The 17,247-nt window shown below is 35.2% G+C and overlaps 1 protein-coding gene across 1 annotated transcript in view; it reads right to left on the bottom strand.

The window, feature by feature from the left end:
* Positions 1-17,247, bottom strand: part of ANK2 (ankyrin 2) — a 310,369-nt gene that overhangs the window by 48,531 nt on the left and 244,591 nt on the right. Inside the window, 3 exon segments of the mRNA XM_006174671.3 lie at positions 1,348-1,572; positions 12,465-12,568; positions 13,269-13,371. Coding sequence (XP_006174733.2) covers positions 1,348-1,572; positions 12,465-12,568; positions 13,269-13,371 — 432 coding nt within the window.

The raw sequence follows: 17,247 nt of genomic DNA, 5'->3' as shown, positions 1-17,247 counted from the left end.
TGAGGGAGGGAAAGGGCCTGGTAAATATGAAGGGAATCATTGGGGAATTTATTCCAACCCTCATAGTATTTTCTGATGCAACCCAGAACTTCACAGGCTCCTTCTAAATCTGGTCTGTCTGACAGGAGGACCTGGGAGGTGGTTTCTATAATCAGGACAATCCAGACACACCCCTTTTCAGGTGTGAACATAATTTGGAGCAACCTGTTAACAGTCTGCTCCAAATTACAAGGCTTTAGAACATCTCCTGAGTTCTAAAGCAAGAAATCCTCTCCCCAATAAGACACTGGAAAAGCAAGAGTTCATGATTAATAGGATTTTCTCCCAGTTTTCGAGCACAAAGACTTGATATGACAAGGCTTAAATACAATTGATTGGTTTCAAAAGATTTTGAAACTTGTCCCCCTCCAAAACCTCATCATTTTGTTACTTTTCAGTGTTAGCTATTCATTTCTTGGCATACTGAGATACCACTTAATATCATAGCAGCCGTACAAACAAACAGAAGATAGAAGAAATGCTTATTTCTGCTCAAAATTGCTAAAATGAGCGTGGTGGAAGTTATTCTTGATCGTGTCCTCTTAACAAAAACTATGCCTAAATAAACTGTTGGTGCAGTTTTAAGACTCAAAGGTAGCAATTTTGATAACAGAAAAGACAAATCACATAGACTAAGTTTTTTGATGTTCTGTAAAGAACACTGCTTTCCAAAGTGAAGGTAATGATTCTGTTCCATCACCATACAACGATTTAAATTTATGTTTGGAATAAGAGTAGTACTGATGACCCTTGAACAACCACGCAGGTCCACTTTCACCCTGACTTTTTTCAACAGTAAATATTACAGAACCACATGGTCCATCAGTGGTTGTTGAACCCACAGATGCAGAACCTGGAGTGTGCAGGAACCTCTTATAGGAGAGACCGACTCTAAGCTGGACGCAAATTTTCAACTGTGTGGAGGGTCAGCATCTCAAACCCCTGTGTTGTTCAAGGGCCAACTGTATTTTTTCTCTATGACTTTATCACTTAAATCTAAGATTTAAAAAAATACCTACCATTGACTAAAACAGGATTATTCATACTAGGAGTCTAGCAGCTATTATCATACCCAAAGAGAAAGAGTAATCGTTAAGCTGAATGTTTACCCCACTAATGCCTTAAAATCAGAGGCATGCAAGTGGAGTCAAGCATTGAGGCATGAAATCCAATTTGCAAAAAATGTCACAGGGGCCAATCGTCTTTCAGAACGTTTTGACGTACCTTTTTCCACTCCATCCTAGTGATTTCATGTAGAGGACACAAGCTCATCGGTGACTAAGTGGGAGGTTTATCAGAAACCCTTACCCAAGGAACTGAGCACCGGAAGGTCCGACTTCAATCAGGCGACTGGCCAGGCCTTCTCCTTCCACCATTGGAGGCATTGTCGCCAGTCGATGGCGTTTGACCAGCCGGCAGGTGACTCGTGTTGGAGCAGTACATTTCCGAGGTGGAATAATGATGCGGAGCCCATTGTGTCTGCATCCTCGCATAGCACCGCCTCGGGCATCCACCATAAAACTAACCAGGAAACTAAAAATTAAAATAGAAGATGAAATGTGTCTTGGCATATTTGAAGGTGGATCAACAAGCTTTGTCAAGTTAGTTTTTTTCCATAATGCTCTGTTCTTAAGACATCTCTTTTTCATTTATATGAGTGGTGGCCAAAATTTTGTCCTTAAAAGTTATTCTACTTTATGCCAATGCCTTTATTTCAGTTTGGTTGCTGTTTCCATTTTTGTATTATTTTGATCTGCAACTAATGAAGAGCTCTGCTTATTATTTTGGACCATGGTGATGCTAAATATAAACTATAAATTTAAATTATGTCCAATTGAAAGTGGAATGAAATTATACAGAGAACATTGATGAGTCTCCTTTTGTTATAAATGCAAAGACTTCTGCCTCCTTCCACACGTGTCTTGAAAAATCTACACATGAAAATAATGTAAGGCTAGAGCAGAGAGGGAAGACCAAACTGTAGTTTTTCTAAGTTAACTCAGCTTTTTAAAAAATTACATCTTGTCCAGATCCTTTTAATATCATTTGTGACTTAAAAACATTCACAGGCCTTCTCTCAAGATCAAACCTTGGAACATGTATCCTGCTCCAATGCCAACTTACCCAGGAGGCAGGTTTTTAACTGATTACATTCTAAAAAAAGAGGAAAAGCAAAATAATCAAATGTTTTGGATAGAACCAATTTACTGGTTAAAATGGACTTTTTCACTTCTTAAGTAGGAATCTCTCAGCTGTACCATTGTAATTGGTGGGGTAGACAGGTAACAGATTATAAATCCCTTCTGTTCTATGTTTTGAAGTGGGAAACACTGGGCTCTGCATCATGACTTTCCCTAAATTATAATAAATTGAATATGGAAAATCATAGCTAATAATTTAGAAATGTAAAGGCATCTCTATTAGTTTTGCTCCTTTTCTGCTAAGCTAATTGCCCATGAATGGGGAACAATAATTCAAAGTGACTTGATTTGTTTATTGTAAATGTACCAAGAGAAAGGGTTTGTTTTAATTTTGAAGTTGTTTCCTTTGAGATGGTCTTAGCAGATGGTGATGCAGCTTAGTTTGAGTTCTTGTCACTTTGTTAGTACTTATTAAAGTCTTAGAAGCACTCACTTTATCAAAAAGCAAAAATTAAACCAGGCAATCTGTCGTGCACATATACACAAAGACACAAACAAACAGTGTGCAGACCCTTACACAAATAACATTACTGTCTTTACCAATTTTCACTGCATTTGCAAGATTTTTATACCAAAACAGAAAGAGAAGAGCAACACATAGGTGTCTCAAGAATCTACTGATACCTTAACCAGCACAGAACTATACCAGATTCATCACACCTAGATATTGCATCCTTGACAACATTTAAGACATTTGAAAGATATTCATCAAAGTAAGTTATGGGATAGAAATAATACATTTATGCTATTTTTAGATAAGTGAAGTTTTTGAAAAATACCTTAGCATCCTCTTCACAGCAGAACAAAGAGCTCATCAAGCATGCTATTAAACAGAACCCCTGTTGCTAGTTAATACAAATGGCTATGAAGGAGCCCACAGTGCCTGTCTGCAGCAGGTCATGCAGGAAGAGGCCACAAGAAGAGGCATCACACTCCTTCCCACATGCAGAAGCCAGTTTAGACCTATCAATTCGTACTCAGTCCTCTAAGTGTTTATTATGGGGCACAAACTAGGGAGAATAATCAACAGTTCAGTTCTAAAGTGTGGATGTTTCTGGTCTTTATCAAAACACAATGAGAAAATGTCCACTGCTTTTCTTACTACTAGTGTTTAAGTATGAATTTTCGAAAAAATTGGTTTCTATTTGCTTTTTAAAATGCACTATCACTCGGCGGAGGAGGGTATAGCTCAAGTGGTAGAGCACATACTTAGCATGCATGAGGTTTTGAGTTCAATCCCCACTACCTCCTCTTAACATAAACAAATGAATAAACCTAATTACCTCCCCCTCTAAAAAAAAATGCACTGTCACTCAAAAGAGTAAAAGAACTGGTAGCACTTCCAGATGAATATGAAGGTTTCTTTCCCATTTTATTAGTTTTATTTTACTATGATATTTATGTTGATTTTTATAAAAACTAGGGAAAAAGCGACTTAAACTTCAGCCAGTGCTGTCCCAAACTTATGGCTGTATTCCTAACTTTCTCTATTTTATGATTTTTTTTTCATCTTTTGATTCCTAGCACCATTGGTGATGAACAGGGACTCAAACTACTAAGGGATTTTTATAATACACCTGCTTAATATCAATCTTCAATACTATTTGTACTTTTTAAAGGCATTTAGGGAGTCTCCACATTCATGTTACATGCTATCATATTTCCACTATATTATCCCAGTGATGGCTTATGGCCTAATTAATGTCCCTATCTAGAATATCTTCTGGTGGTGTGTTCTCTCAACAGTGAATTGAAATAGCTATGTTCCTGGCTGAAACAATGTTTAAGTAACTACATGCTTGATTATTTTCTCTGGTTTTGTGTCACTGACTGTTCCTTTTAAAATCTTCTTTTGTTCTTATTTACTCCATAATGTCCATGCTTTGTTCCATGCAATGTTTGCTACCCTCCTATGAAGTGCCAGGTGCCCTGCTATGAACTGAGTGAGGATACAGAAAGTAAGAACAGAGCCGCTGCTGCCAAGATGCTCACAGTCTAAGCCCCAGATGTCACATGTTGGCTTCTCTTACTCACAATCACTTACTTTCCTGGTCAATGAGAAATGAATTACACCTCATATAGGAGCCATATTAGTGCTACAATGGCAGTGATCTTGTTCTCCATATTTCTTTCTGTGTCCCCACAGTGCCTAGCACAATGTGAACGAAGCACTCAGCAGGTAGTTGATAAATAATCATTGAATAAGTGAATAGATGGAAGAGTGAAAAAGGTAAGTTGTGAGAAGCTGTCTATATTTATGTCTAGCAGAGAAGAAAGAGAAAATAGAAAGTAATTTAATTCTTTGGTCTCTGTCCAACCAATCCAGTCAGAATTCATTCAAATTACTACACTCAGATATTTCAGCTCATAAAACAGCAAAATAGTTGGGAAGGACTATCCTCAACATTAACTATTCCTCTACAGGCATTTTCCTGCTCCAAAATGAGAAACCCAGTATATTTACTTCCCTTGATAAAGGATGAGTAGAAAATGGGAGTATGCAAAAGACAAGAGCTTGAATATACCGAAGTAAAGAACTTTCTAAGGAGTGAAAATTATATGAAGAAAGATTGAAGATTGGAAAATAAAAGAACTTAAAGACTGGAGCTGCAAGTAGATAAATTTAACTGTATGTGTCTTGGTGTCATTATAGATCTGGAAAATGATATTTAAGTATTTCACTAGAACGCAAAGCAAATTGGAAAAATTAAGGTGCCAATATGCATAATTCAGAGAAAAGAAAAATTGAATTTCAAATGAAAACAAGCCTTTGTATCTTTAGCAAATAACTGAAGGAAGTAGCACAAAGTAATGAAAAGCAACAAGCTCTAGTGACGGAGTCACTTAAGAGAGAGAGAGAGGAGAGGAAAGCAAAACAGAAACATATCAAGAAAGAAACAGAAGAATTGGAAGTCATGAAAGAGCTAAATATTAAAAGTCAAAATGATAAAAATGTTTACAAAATTAGCAAGAAAATACTCTAAGAAACCAGACTGAAATAACGTAAATGCAGAATAAACAACTAATAAAAAAGCTGATTGTGTGGAATTGAATACTTAAAGAAGTCTTTTCTTCAAATAATAGGGAATAAGAGAAATAATGACTCAAGTTTATATCTAGGTGCTGATGAAAAAGTCTTAGATAAAAATCAACATGCTCATCAGTTAATCCCAACAGTTTATAAAATTGGGTTAGCATTTGAGCATTTTCATTAAAAATATCAGAATATCAAAAGGTGTCACTATTTGGACAGGTAGTAGAATTAGTGGATAGTTATTTTGCGATGTAGAAAACAGTTTCAAAAAGCAAAAAGCAGACTGGAAGAGATCATTCACGCTTTTTTTGTACCATAAGAAAAAGTAAAAGTTTGGAAGGAGTGAGTCATGAGATGAATCAGTTCACATACTAGAGTTGATTAAATAAATGTAATTGTATCGTATTTTCAGATTAAAATAGGACAACATAATGCCTGTAAACGTTTGGAGAGGAAAAGAACTGAAGTGAAAACATGTAAGTAAGTATGCACAGAGGAGACAGTACGTGGACTGAAGCTCAGCTCTGCTGTTGGTGAGCGTTGACTGAAGCCTCATCCATCAATGATGGGTAATCTTATCACCACTTAAGGGTAGAGTGAGGATTAAACCACGTGTGGGTAAAGCATATGGAAATCAATCAATGCTTGTTTCCATCATTTGCCTTTCCCTATACCCATATGATTTTATATATTTTGAATGTCTCAAAAATTATAGTACAATCTAATACATAAACAGAGAAACTAATGTTTATTAAATATCTACAGGGAAGCCAGAACTTTGCTAAAACAGTTTAATATGATGAGGGAGTCTTCATTAGTTTGTGAACTGTACTATTTAAATAGATATAAAACCCTATTGTCACAGAGCAGCATGGACCATGCTCTTTCGTGGGTCTAGCTCTCATCTACCATGAGATCTATCCATGTCTTGAGTTACTGCTGTCACCTTGGGCAAGTCACTTAACGTTTTTAGGTTTCAGTTTTCTCATCCATAAAATGAGAGACTTTGATTAAACTCTAAAGTAACCTTCTGGTGTTAAACTTCTAGCTAGGTTAGAGAACTTACTGGAATGTTCAATATCAGATGTTCTGGAAGAATTTCCATTTGGAAAATAAAATGCTATTCCTCTAAGAAATAGATATTATTTTTGCTGTATGGTTAAAACAGTCAACGAGCAGTTTTGCAGAAAACGTAGACACATACTGCACTAAACATTGACTTAAGACTGTACAGACAATAAAAAAACACATTAACATACTCAGTTTTAATTGTATATCTTACTCTCCAAATGAAATTCAGCAATCATGCAAAGTAGAAATTCTTATTGAAGTTTTCTAAATTGTGAGATACAGTGTTATCACAATTTAAAAAGAATAAAAGCAAAAGCAATCCACCATTATTATGCAGATGACTTGCCTAGGAATTATGTAGTTGATTAGCTAAACAGTACATGCTTCAGAGGAGGCAGCAGAAAACAAAGATTCTGGTCTTTTGAGAACTATATCCTCCACCCCAAAAGTTATGAATCCTTAGGTTTACTTTTAACTCATCCAGGACCATGGGGTGGGGACGAGGAGGAGATTGTAGCATTCGGAGTTAGTTATAGGGTAAAAATAGGAAAAAAAAAAAGTCATCAGGGTGCTTCAGTGATCCACATATACATAGCAAGAGGGTCTTAGATTAAATCTGATTTCTGGGGTCCTGTGAGAAAATCGTGTCACAAGCTCTTTCTTCTCTGTAATTCTCTTAATTCCTTCCTGATCGTCCAAATTCTATGACTTGAAAAACTGATGGAAAATGGCTTTGAAAAAAGTGACTCAAACTTGTTAAAATCACCAAAAAGTTATTTATCATTATATTTATGTATAGAAACATAATATTTAGAATGTATTTCAGAAAAAGTAAAAGAACTTATATAAATTTTTCAAAATGTCTTATTTGTAGACAACCTGTAGTCTCATGATGGATGGCTGTATAATAAAAATAGTATAATCAGCAGGCTGATAAGAACCTTTAAAATAACTTTATTAAAATAACATAGAAAAATGGACATTTTTAGAACACTAACTGAAATAATTCTATTTCCAATTACAATTTGCAAAATATCAAAAGGGTGCATTTAAAGAAGTACTAGCAAGCAAATGCACTATTAATAAACTTTCTGCATTTGGTTCACCTAGAATATAGTTCAGAAAAACTCTGCTCAGTGACGCTTAAAATCATAACCTTTAATATGACTTGAAAATAGCTCAACCAATTTGCATAATTGCCAGGAATAACATTTTTCAGCTCTATGTAGCACTTTTTCTCACAAAAGAAGCTGAGATATGGAGATCCACGACCAACACAGCTTTCACATGAGGTCTACATTAATTTTGGCACAACCCTACCTAATTTCCAACAAAATAAACAATACCCACTTTCTCTTTACCATAGAGAAAGGGGAATTCAGCCATGGCCATGATCTGGAGAAGACAAATCTCTCCCTCGTGCCCTCTCTCTGGCTAGGTACTGTCACACTGAAGCATCCTGAGGCAGGGTATATGCAGAGGGAGATGGTGAAAAGGGGAGAGGAATAGGAGACATGTTCAGAGAAGGAATTATGCAGAAGTTCACCTGCTGCTGTCACGATCAAGACATGGAGAGGTGCGGCTGCAACAGAATAGATACTTTAGCACAGAGAAGGAATGGATAAAGGGAAATATAAAGAAAGAAATCAGAAGTGACTTTCAACTGAAATATATTATCTATATAACAATACAGTATTCTTTGAAAAAAGATGGAAATATAAATGAGATATAGCTCTATGCAAATGCTGAGAGAAGAGTCAGGTATGGGAGCTTTGTGGCACCTCCCAGGTTAGGGAATTGGGATCTTACAAAATCTCTGGATATGGCTTTGTAGCCCTATTCAACACTGGCTTACATGGGCACTTAAAGTCTAAATGTCCAAGAAACTGAAAAACATCAAGGGGCATTATAATGAAAGTTACAGGGGCTTTGATTTGATGGTCATAGTTTTGACTCCAAAGCTTTTTGTTCGTGTTTTTAATACTTTCAAAATAATGGCAATGCCCTCTTGGGCTATTACAGAAGAAATGCAAACAGAAAAGGCACGATTTTAAAAATAGCTCCAATGACAAACAGTAGCATAAACTATAAGGCAAAGTAAGTAGGTAACATTAATTACCTACTAGTAGGTAACAAAAAACTATGCAAACAAAGCCTTAGTGCTTTTTTTCAAGGCTTTCATTCCCTGTTTTGGGGATTGCTGTCTTCCTCACTGGTGGTATTGTTTAGTCCCACTTTATAGTCCTGCCTATCACTGCTCTTCCACCCGAGTCTGCTCTTCCTCAAAACACTCTTTAAGTTTTCACAGAGTTCACTGGGGTCTTTCAACACCTGATGATATACAAATGGATATATGTATCTTTTGGACTGGAAATTCAACCTTATGAAATAGCTATTTAGCTATTTATAAAATAATTTTCTTCACCCAGAAGAATTTACTTTCATGTATCTTTAAAAAAAATTAGAGTATTTGAAATACACGAACAGCTAAATTAACTGTTATAGATACTTAGATAAATATTAATGTTGTCAGATGGAAAACAGCCTTAATTTCCTTGTATTTCAAATATCAACTTCTGCTATTTGAGCTAACAACTTTACATGTTTTTTAAAAATAGACTGTATTTTTAGAGTAGTTTTAGATTCATGGTGCAACAGTCTTCAACATGTTTTTATGAAAAACAAGTTCTTTAAAAGATTTCTTTCTTACGGACTTCTCATTACTATAATATCTTGTAGTATTACATCATAAATTGAGATTTAAGTGTTGGCACTTGGCTGTTATTAAAAACTATAAAAATAAAGATCTTTGAAATAATATTTAAAATGAGTCATGAAACTAGCTATTCCTAGGAACTTGTGCCTTATATCTGTTGATTCACTATGCACTTAGAAAATAGAGAACTGTAGTTCAAATTCTTATCCAAGCTTGTGTTGGGTATGATCATGATTGTGATACTAGAAACAACTGTTGGTTAGATTGTGAATGAGTAATGCAACTTCTTCAAGAACAACAATAAAAATATTACTGTCAGCCTTTCTTTTCCCGGATAATTGGCTGTATCTATTGGGCAGAACATATTTTTTAAACACCGAAGCTTATTTTCCTGTAGCAATGAACATTAGTCTTTGGAAATAGCAGAGGTGAAAGAAAATCACTAACACTCCTTATTGGCAGAAGCTGTGTTTCATATTAATCTAAAATCCCTTTAATCTAATAGAACATTATATACCAAATTAGTAGCATATGTATATAAAAGCTAACTTTATTATCCCCTCTATCAAAAATTTTTTTTCTTACATTTTGGGGAGATTTTAAAGTGGTTTAAGAATTCACCCAATTAGTTAAAGGGAAACTCAGTTCCTTGAACACTATATAAAAACTATTACTCAGGAACCTGGTGTAAGTGAATAAAATTACAAGAAATCATTGTTACATGATATGATATTATGAATGTTATTTACATACATTAATATCATGGTAACTTTCAAATACCATCATACTCAGAATCCTTGAGTTTTCAGTGGGTACTGCTCATCTTACTAGAATCATCTGTTGCACTGTTTGTTCTAATACTGTAGTAGAGACATAACTAGATGATAGATTACCTGATAAAAATAAGTCAAATGCTGCCATTATGAATTGTACCACATTGGTATTGTCACATAAAGGACTCAGAATCCTTTCTGCATAACTGATTGGAATTTGTGAAAAATATGGAAGATGTGAATGGGGATTTTATAAATATTAATGGCTACAATCTATTGAGTACTTACTCTTTCTAGGCAGAATGCTAACTATTTAAGAAGCATCTAATCCTTAAAACTCCCCTATGGAATCCAGAAGATAACATTCATCTCATAGATAAGTAAACTGAAACTCAAGATATTTTATACAACTTGCTCAGTGTCACATAGAGTGTCAGGGCCAGGATCTGAATTCTGATTGGTCTGACTCCAAAGCACACTCAACCATCATGTTATTTCTCTTCCACAGACTGTCTTCAAATTCAAATAACAACATATAGGTGTGTTTCCTAAAGGTAAGGGCTAGGTCTTACTTATCTATTTTTATTAGTGCCTGGTACAAGGTTTGGTATATTGTAAAATTCAACAGTGTACAAAGAATGAATCTTTAAGGAAATGGAAGGGGTAAAAAACATTTGAGAGAACTAGTCATGTGTTAATTACCTAAGTCTCCCTTATAGTCAGAGTTTTATTAGGCACAGTTGTTCCTTTCTAACACTTTATATAAAACATATATATCTGGACTATTGGCGCTTGCAGAAAATACCAGGCCAAGGCCCCAACAACAGAGACTGGGATGTAACTGGTTTGGGCTGGGGCCTGGGCATCAGTATTTTTTAAAGCTCCCAGGTGATTCCAGTGTGCAGCCAGCGTTGACGTTTAGAGTCGGTGATCACGTTCGAAGTTCACAGAAAAACTGATTTATTACAGACCAAGATTTTAAAGATCCTTATTTTAATAAGTAATTAATCGTTAACCACTGGATACTCTTGGTTCATCGTAAATAATCAACTCTACTTGAGCGTGTATCTTGTTTTATTCAGTTGGTATGTATACTGATGTACTTCAGCTAAGTATAACACCACCTTTCAGTAGTTAAGACTTCTTTAAGAAATTAGTTTTTTAAGGTAAATTATTCTGAAAATTAAAATTTTACCATAACATTTTGACTCTTTTGTAAATTCAGCTACTAATAGTTAATCACATTTTGCTTTAAATAACCTTTCACTTTGTAGGCTGTGGGTATGGACCTCAAATACTTGATTATGGCTTCTAGATTTTGATCTATTATTTATCAACACTCTAGATCCAAGTTTCTTTTTTTTTCTTTTCATCATTGTTGAGAAATTTACTAGAATAATGCAGTGTTATGCTTTTTGAATAATTTATAGCTGTCAGATTTTAACTATCTCATTTTATACTTAAAATATGTAGGTAAATTTGGATGCAGTTTAATTGGTTTTTATTCCTTTGAATAATGCTTGCATCAAGAACTAGCTCTTACTTATTTAACAAAGAAGAATGTTATGATTATTTTCAGTATTTATATAACTAATTTTATATTCTACAAGCCTTTAGCAGAAGATCAGACTAAGAAATCCAAAAATTTAACCACAGTATCTTACAATGCTTTCCCAAAAGGAGAATGTTTTAGAATAATAAAAACAAGATAGGATCCACTACCCAAAATAGTTCTGGGGATTATGGATAAGGAGTTGGGGATGAAAATTGAAATCAAAATATTACGTTTAGTTAGATAAAAAAGTGGGGGCTTAAGAAGTGATTGAATAAAAACTATTTTAAAAGTGTATATATAGTCATGCAATTACTATACAACTTGAAACCACTAGCATGTAAGGAAGAAACCCAAGAATGAAGAGTGTATGAAAAATATAATTTAAAACTCCTTAAGGAATTTATGTTCTATATAATTGAATTCTTATAACTTAAGAACATCCTTAAGAATGTTTAAAATTATTAGAGTCCTAGTTTTTAATGAGTTAATATAAATAGGCAGCATTTCTTAACTAGTGGCATATAGATTATCCGAGTGATTTTTAAAAGATAACTGAGAACCTGTCTGGTTGCCTTCAAATTTCCCTTTTTTAGTATATCCCTACTTCAAATAACATGTGAGCTCCTGTGTATATTTGTGTGACTCAAACTGCTATAAATATTATTTTAAATGTACTAATATGTAAGGACAGGCATCTATTAAACTAGTCAGTTAATCTTAAGTAAATAGAATTTTCAAAAAAAAGCAAATGATCCTGCCCCTCTTTTTAAAACATCTTAAAGACAAAATGTGAATGGGAAGGAGATCATCGGTATATTCCTGTTAGTTAGCAAGCTGTTTGACGCAATTCTACTAGTTATTTTAAAACAACAGTCAGTTTTTCTATGCTGAATTCAACCCCTTTTGCCGGTTTGTTTGTGTGGATAGAGTCCATGTTGGATGAAGCACTGGCACGTTTTTAAAAAGGTCACTTCCCCTGTGAGCTGGCCATCAGCTAAAGCTGCTGGACAAAGCTGTTATTTTCACTCATCTCTTTTTACCTCTTAATCTGGATACATAATATTGATTTACTCACCCTGAATGAATAGGGCTGGAAGAAAGAGCCACATTGTCTAAGTTCTCAGTGCCCCAGCTCAGACGATAAGAATTCCTTTCTGCCTCCTTGGCGAGAGTTGACACCTAAACACAAAGAACACTGGATTTAATAAAAATACTTTCCTTTGATTGAATTAAAACATAATGAACTCTAAAAGGTGGTATCCCAGGAAGGTGGTATTACTTGGAAAAACTTTCATTTAAAACATATATAAGCCTGAGGCATTTAAAATGTATCTTTTATAATGGATTCCCATTTAAATGATATTATTGATCATATTTGTGTCATTGTCTTAGAAGAGTAGACGTTCATCCATTTCCCTATATCCAACCAGCCAAAACTGATAAAATCATACCTCAGATTAACATATTCATAACAAACCCTACATCTTTTCTAATAGATAACAATTTTAAATATTGAGAGACATATTCTAACCTGGACCATTCACCTTATACCTTAAATGCATCCTATCTTACTTTTTTCCTTTAATAGAGATTTAAGAAAGAAACTGAGTTTTACATATAATCTCCACAGAATAATTCAATATAGCTGAAGAAACAAAAAGTATATTATTTTAGAAAATCTCTACTCATTGAAAAATCCAGCAAACATTTTTTATGTTTCAGAAAAACTCTCAGATCTTGGATACTAGCTTGTCAACTGACTTAGGTAATTTTTTTTTTTTTTTTTTAGATTAAAAAACCTCCTCTGGACATTTCCAGCATCAGATAACGTTAAAAAGCTCTCCAGAAAGCAGAAACGTGAAGGCAAAAAGTCACATACCTGGTGACTGGGGATCACAACTGTGTCGTCGATCATGGCACTGTCCCTCAGGTAAGAGGCATGGCTCAGGGTGTGAGACCTGTCGGAACTGAAGGATCGAAGGCTGGTAGGTTGGCAGGAGGTCATGGTCACATATGCAGTGGTAGGGTTGGGAGGATGAAATGGTGAGCCGAGCAGGAGAATGAAAAAAGCGTGCTGTTAGCTAACAGTGCAACTTCCAGGGGGACATTAATTGCAACCGTAGAAGAAGGACACACAGATCTCTGTGTTCAGTACCTCTCTGTCCAACAACTAAACTAACACATCTTTTGACTGGTTCCTACCATTCAATGGCAAGGGCACCAGGGAATCCAGAAGATAAAATTTGATACTCCTAATCTGATTCATTTTCTTCCAAGAAATGTTTGAAACCAGCAACTGTAGCTTATTTCCAGCCAGTATAAGAAAACAGTTCCAGGATAGATGGCTTAAATCTGCGTTAAATGTTCATCTCCCTGCAGCTAAGAAAAATATTAGCGGGGGAAATAAGACAGCCCTCAGAAAGAACAAAATGAAAGCACAGGTTTCATTTTCACTTATTTTCCTTTCTCTCCATGCCTCTTCCTTTTCCTCTCCAACTGTGAATGACTGAACGTTGGTACACACCCCTGGAAGGTACAGAGCGAGATGAACTATGGGTGGATGCATGCTTCCTGCGGAAGTGGGGTTCCTCTTGTTTGTCTCTGGTGTTTCCAACAATGCTATTTCAAAGGACAGCACTGTTCCCTGTGCACGTCCTGTGAGTGGTGAGTGAAGCACCAGAGAGAGCTGGTTGCTACGGCAACGAGACGCAAGGGCACAAGAGACCACGTTTTTAAGACCAAGCCACAACACGTACACATCTGCCAGCATGGAAAACGAATTGCCAATGGACACTGAGCAAAAATGAGGTGTGGCTTCAAAATGGGATTTAGGCCTTGATAATCAATGCTTTACATTTTTGATAAGTCTGAATTTCAAAGTTCTGAATTATATGCTCAAATGCAATGAGTGAAGCTTGACATTTGCACAGATGCCATTTCATTCCTTTCTAGTTAATTTGTACAGTCAAATGACAAATAGATTGATATCTTAAATAAACTATATTTTATATATGTTAGTCCAAGAATTAAAGATCTGTATTCAAAATATTAGCCTAAAGCCCATAGAGGAAAATAAAGAGATACACAAACTTTCACAATATTTACAGACACAAGGCTTCATTTACTTTCAGCTAGTAGTTATTCGGCCAGTGAAGCACTATAGAATTATGGACTAAATGTCAAGTTAGCATATTTATTAGTAGAAACTATATCTACTTTTGTAAGTCATATACTGTCATCTTTATGAGGTGCCAATATAGCCAACTTCAATTATCTTTGAGGAATCATCACTTGGTAGATGATTCAGAGTAATGCAGGGACTTCTCCCTCCTACTCTGCTATAGAATTTATGCTCCCAAAGTAGATGCCAAATATTACAGAGTAAACGACATGAATCAAAAAACTTTCCTTGATTGCCTGATCCTACATTTTTACACCTACATAAATCTCGTGCTTACAATAAAAGGAAATCTAAACAGAATTTGGCAAGTCGTTATTTTACGTTATATTGGTTCTTGGAGAAGATTGAGGATCCTGACATAGCCAAGGCAGGAGCAGCCTGGATGCCTAGTAAATCCACCCACAAAGGTTTTAGTCCAGGGAGTTGGAAGCAACTGATATTATAGCTGTTTTTACAGCTGTGCAGTTGGATTTCGACAGTGCAACTCATAAACAGGCTGCTGTGACTAACCTTGGCCTGACCTTGAAACTGAGGATGGAAAGAGGATTAAATTAACGGGGAAAGGGGTCTTTGATCTCAGCAAAAGCTCTTCTCAATCGGCGGACTGAACATTTTTTTTTTCCTGCTTTAAACCACAAAGATAGCTAAGGTTCACTTCTATGTGTTTTATACCAGACAGCATTAGATCAACAGCTCCTAAATTCTAATATCCTTTATTTAGTGTTGAACTAAGCCAAGAGAAAACAGTAGAGGGGTCAACCTCTTGAAATAATATGGCTGTCTATGGGCTCAAACATTTTCCTCCATCAAGTTCTACTGGGCTCAGATTTGTTAATTACATAATCTCTATCCATGGCTTTAAACTTCAAAGATCCAGACTGTGAATTTACACATGCAAAATGTTAGATTTATATGAATGAATGCACAAAAGCAGCAAGAGGCACTGGGATGCAGGATTAAAAATGCCTGCTCATAACAGCAAGAGAAGACTTAGTCACTAGGTAGATTTAGTTTACTGCCTTCTAAAATGCTAAACGTTATTTAATCAATTGCTCTTTTTTCTATGATGTCATAGAATCTACTTAAGTGAAATAAATGAAGTTAGACTATTCCAAGAGTAAAAAATGATTCTTTCTGAAGGAGTAATGACCAGCACAAAGGTCTAGAATAATTCAAGTCTCTGGATCAGAAACTGTCTAATTTTAAAACCCCAATTTAAACTGTCTAATTTAAAACCCTGATTTAAAACATTGCAAACAAGTTTAAATAGTTCACAATAGAGTTTCCATTTTTTTTCATTAAGTTAGAGGTGGTGCTGTTCAGTTAATAAATTTGCAATAACACGTATCCACAGAAGTGTAAAAATTTACTTGCTGTCCAGCTAAGGAATGTGCCAATACTTTGTTACCATCTTAAATTTATACTTCTTTTCACCGTATTACAACTGCTTTATGGACATACATTAGGTGGTATCAAAGTCTGTAGTTCTACTGTATTACCGCTAAGATGGTAATAATTACCATTTTAGTAAGCTGCAATATTTATAAGACATTCAATTAATAGTGTTTCAAACTTACTGGACAAGTGAATATACAAAACCTTCAATGTGTTTACTTTAACACATAGAAAAACTTCTGAGGTTCACTGTTAGGCTTTTGCGTTGAATTTGAATAGCATTTTTAATTTGTAAACAATAATAAAATAAAATGGACACAAAATCTAGCTAACCAGAACTTGGTTTTGTTTCTGCTCAATGTAACTAAAATTTAACTATTTTTATTCTTCTGTATCCATGTACATTTTAGGTATCAGAATCACCTGTCATCTCCAACTATACAGAGGCTTATTAGGTTCCTTTGAGGGAAGCCACGCTAATGTTTCATCAACCACAAGGTGGAGCTGTGACAGATAAAGCAAAGTCAGGCCTGGGACATACCACAGACTTTATTCTAGTAAAACATTTACCCTTCTAGCTCAAAAAGTTATTCAGTTTAATACATAAAAATCACAATTTAAGAATAAATCCATAATTCTAGAACATAAGCACCCCCTGCCAACACACACACACACACACACTGAGCAGTGAGCAGGGAAATGTGAATGTAACCAGGAAGGGTCATGTTTTCATGCCATGTAGTACCTACCTGGGCATGGTACTATTGAAAGCACGCCAAATAAAGAAATAATGAGAAGGAAAAAAATGGTTACCAAAAAAAGATGACATACTGAATTGTCTCGGCAAAATTAAAAAATAAAACACTGCAACCATGAAAATGGGATGCTGCCTATAATTCCATCTTGGAGACCATGAACACATCTGGTGTTCTAGAAATGCAAGTGTGGACCTGGAGAACAGATCGTATCTTCTTTGTTTCCTGACCCTGTCTCAGGTAAAATCATCAAACCATGGACGTCTGTTTCATAGAAATTATTGTTCTGAATTCTTTCTCAGTACTAAGTGTTTTCAAAGATGGCAAAAGGATCAAACCAAGCACTTACTCTTAATAAAAGTGACCAAGCTGGGGAAAAAAAAAAAGACTTTTTGGATGACAGTAATGATTATTCATAGATTATTATGAATTTGTGCAAAGCCATAAACATTTCATTTTATTGAAATCTGAAGTCTTTTAAGAATCTCAGATTGTGAGGTCTAAATCTGTCAGTGTGTCAAAATTCA

This window comes from Camelus ferus, chromosome 2, assembly GCF_009834535.1.
Source record: "Camelus ferus isolate YT-003-E chromosome 2, BCGSAC_Cfer_1.0, whole genome shotgun sequence".
NCBI classification, from domain to species: Eukaryota; Metazoa; Chordata; class Mammalia; order Artiodactyla; family Camelidae; genus Camelus; species Camelus ferus.
The sequence above is the reverse complement of the archived record's forward strand: the minus strand, read 5'-3'. Positions and strand labels throughout refer to the sequence as shown.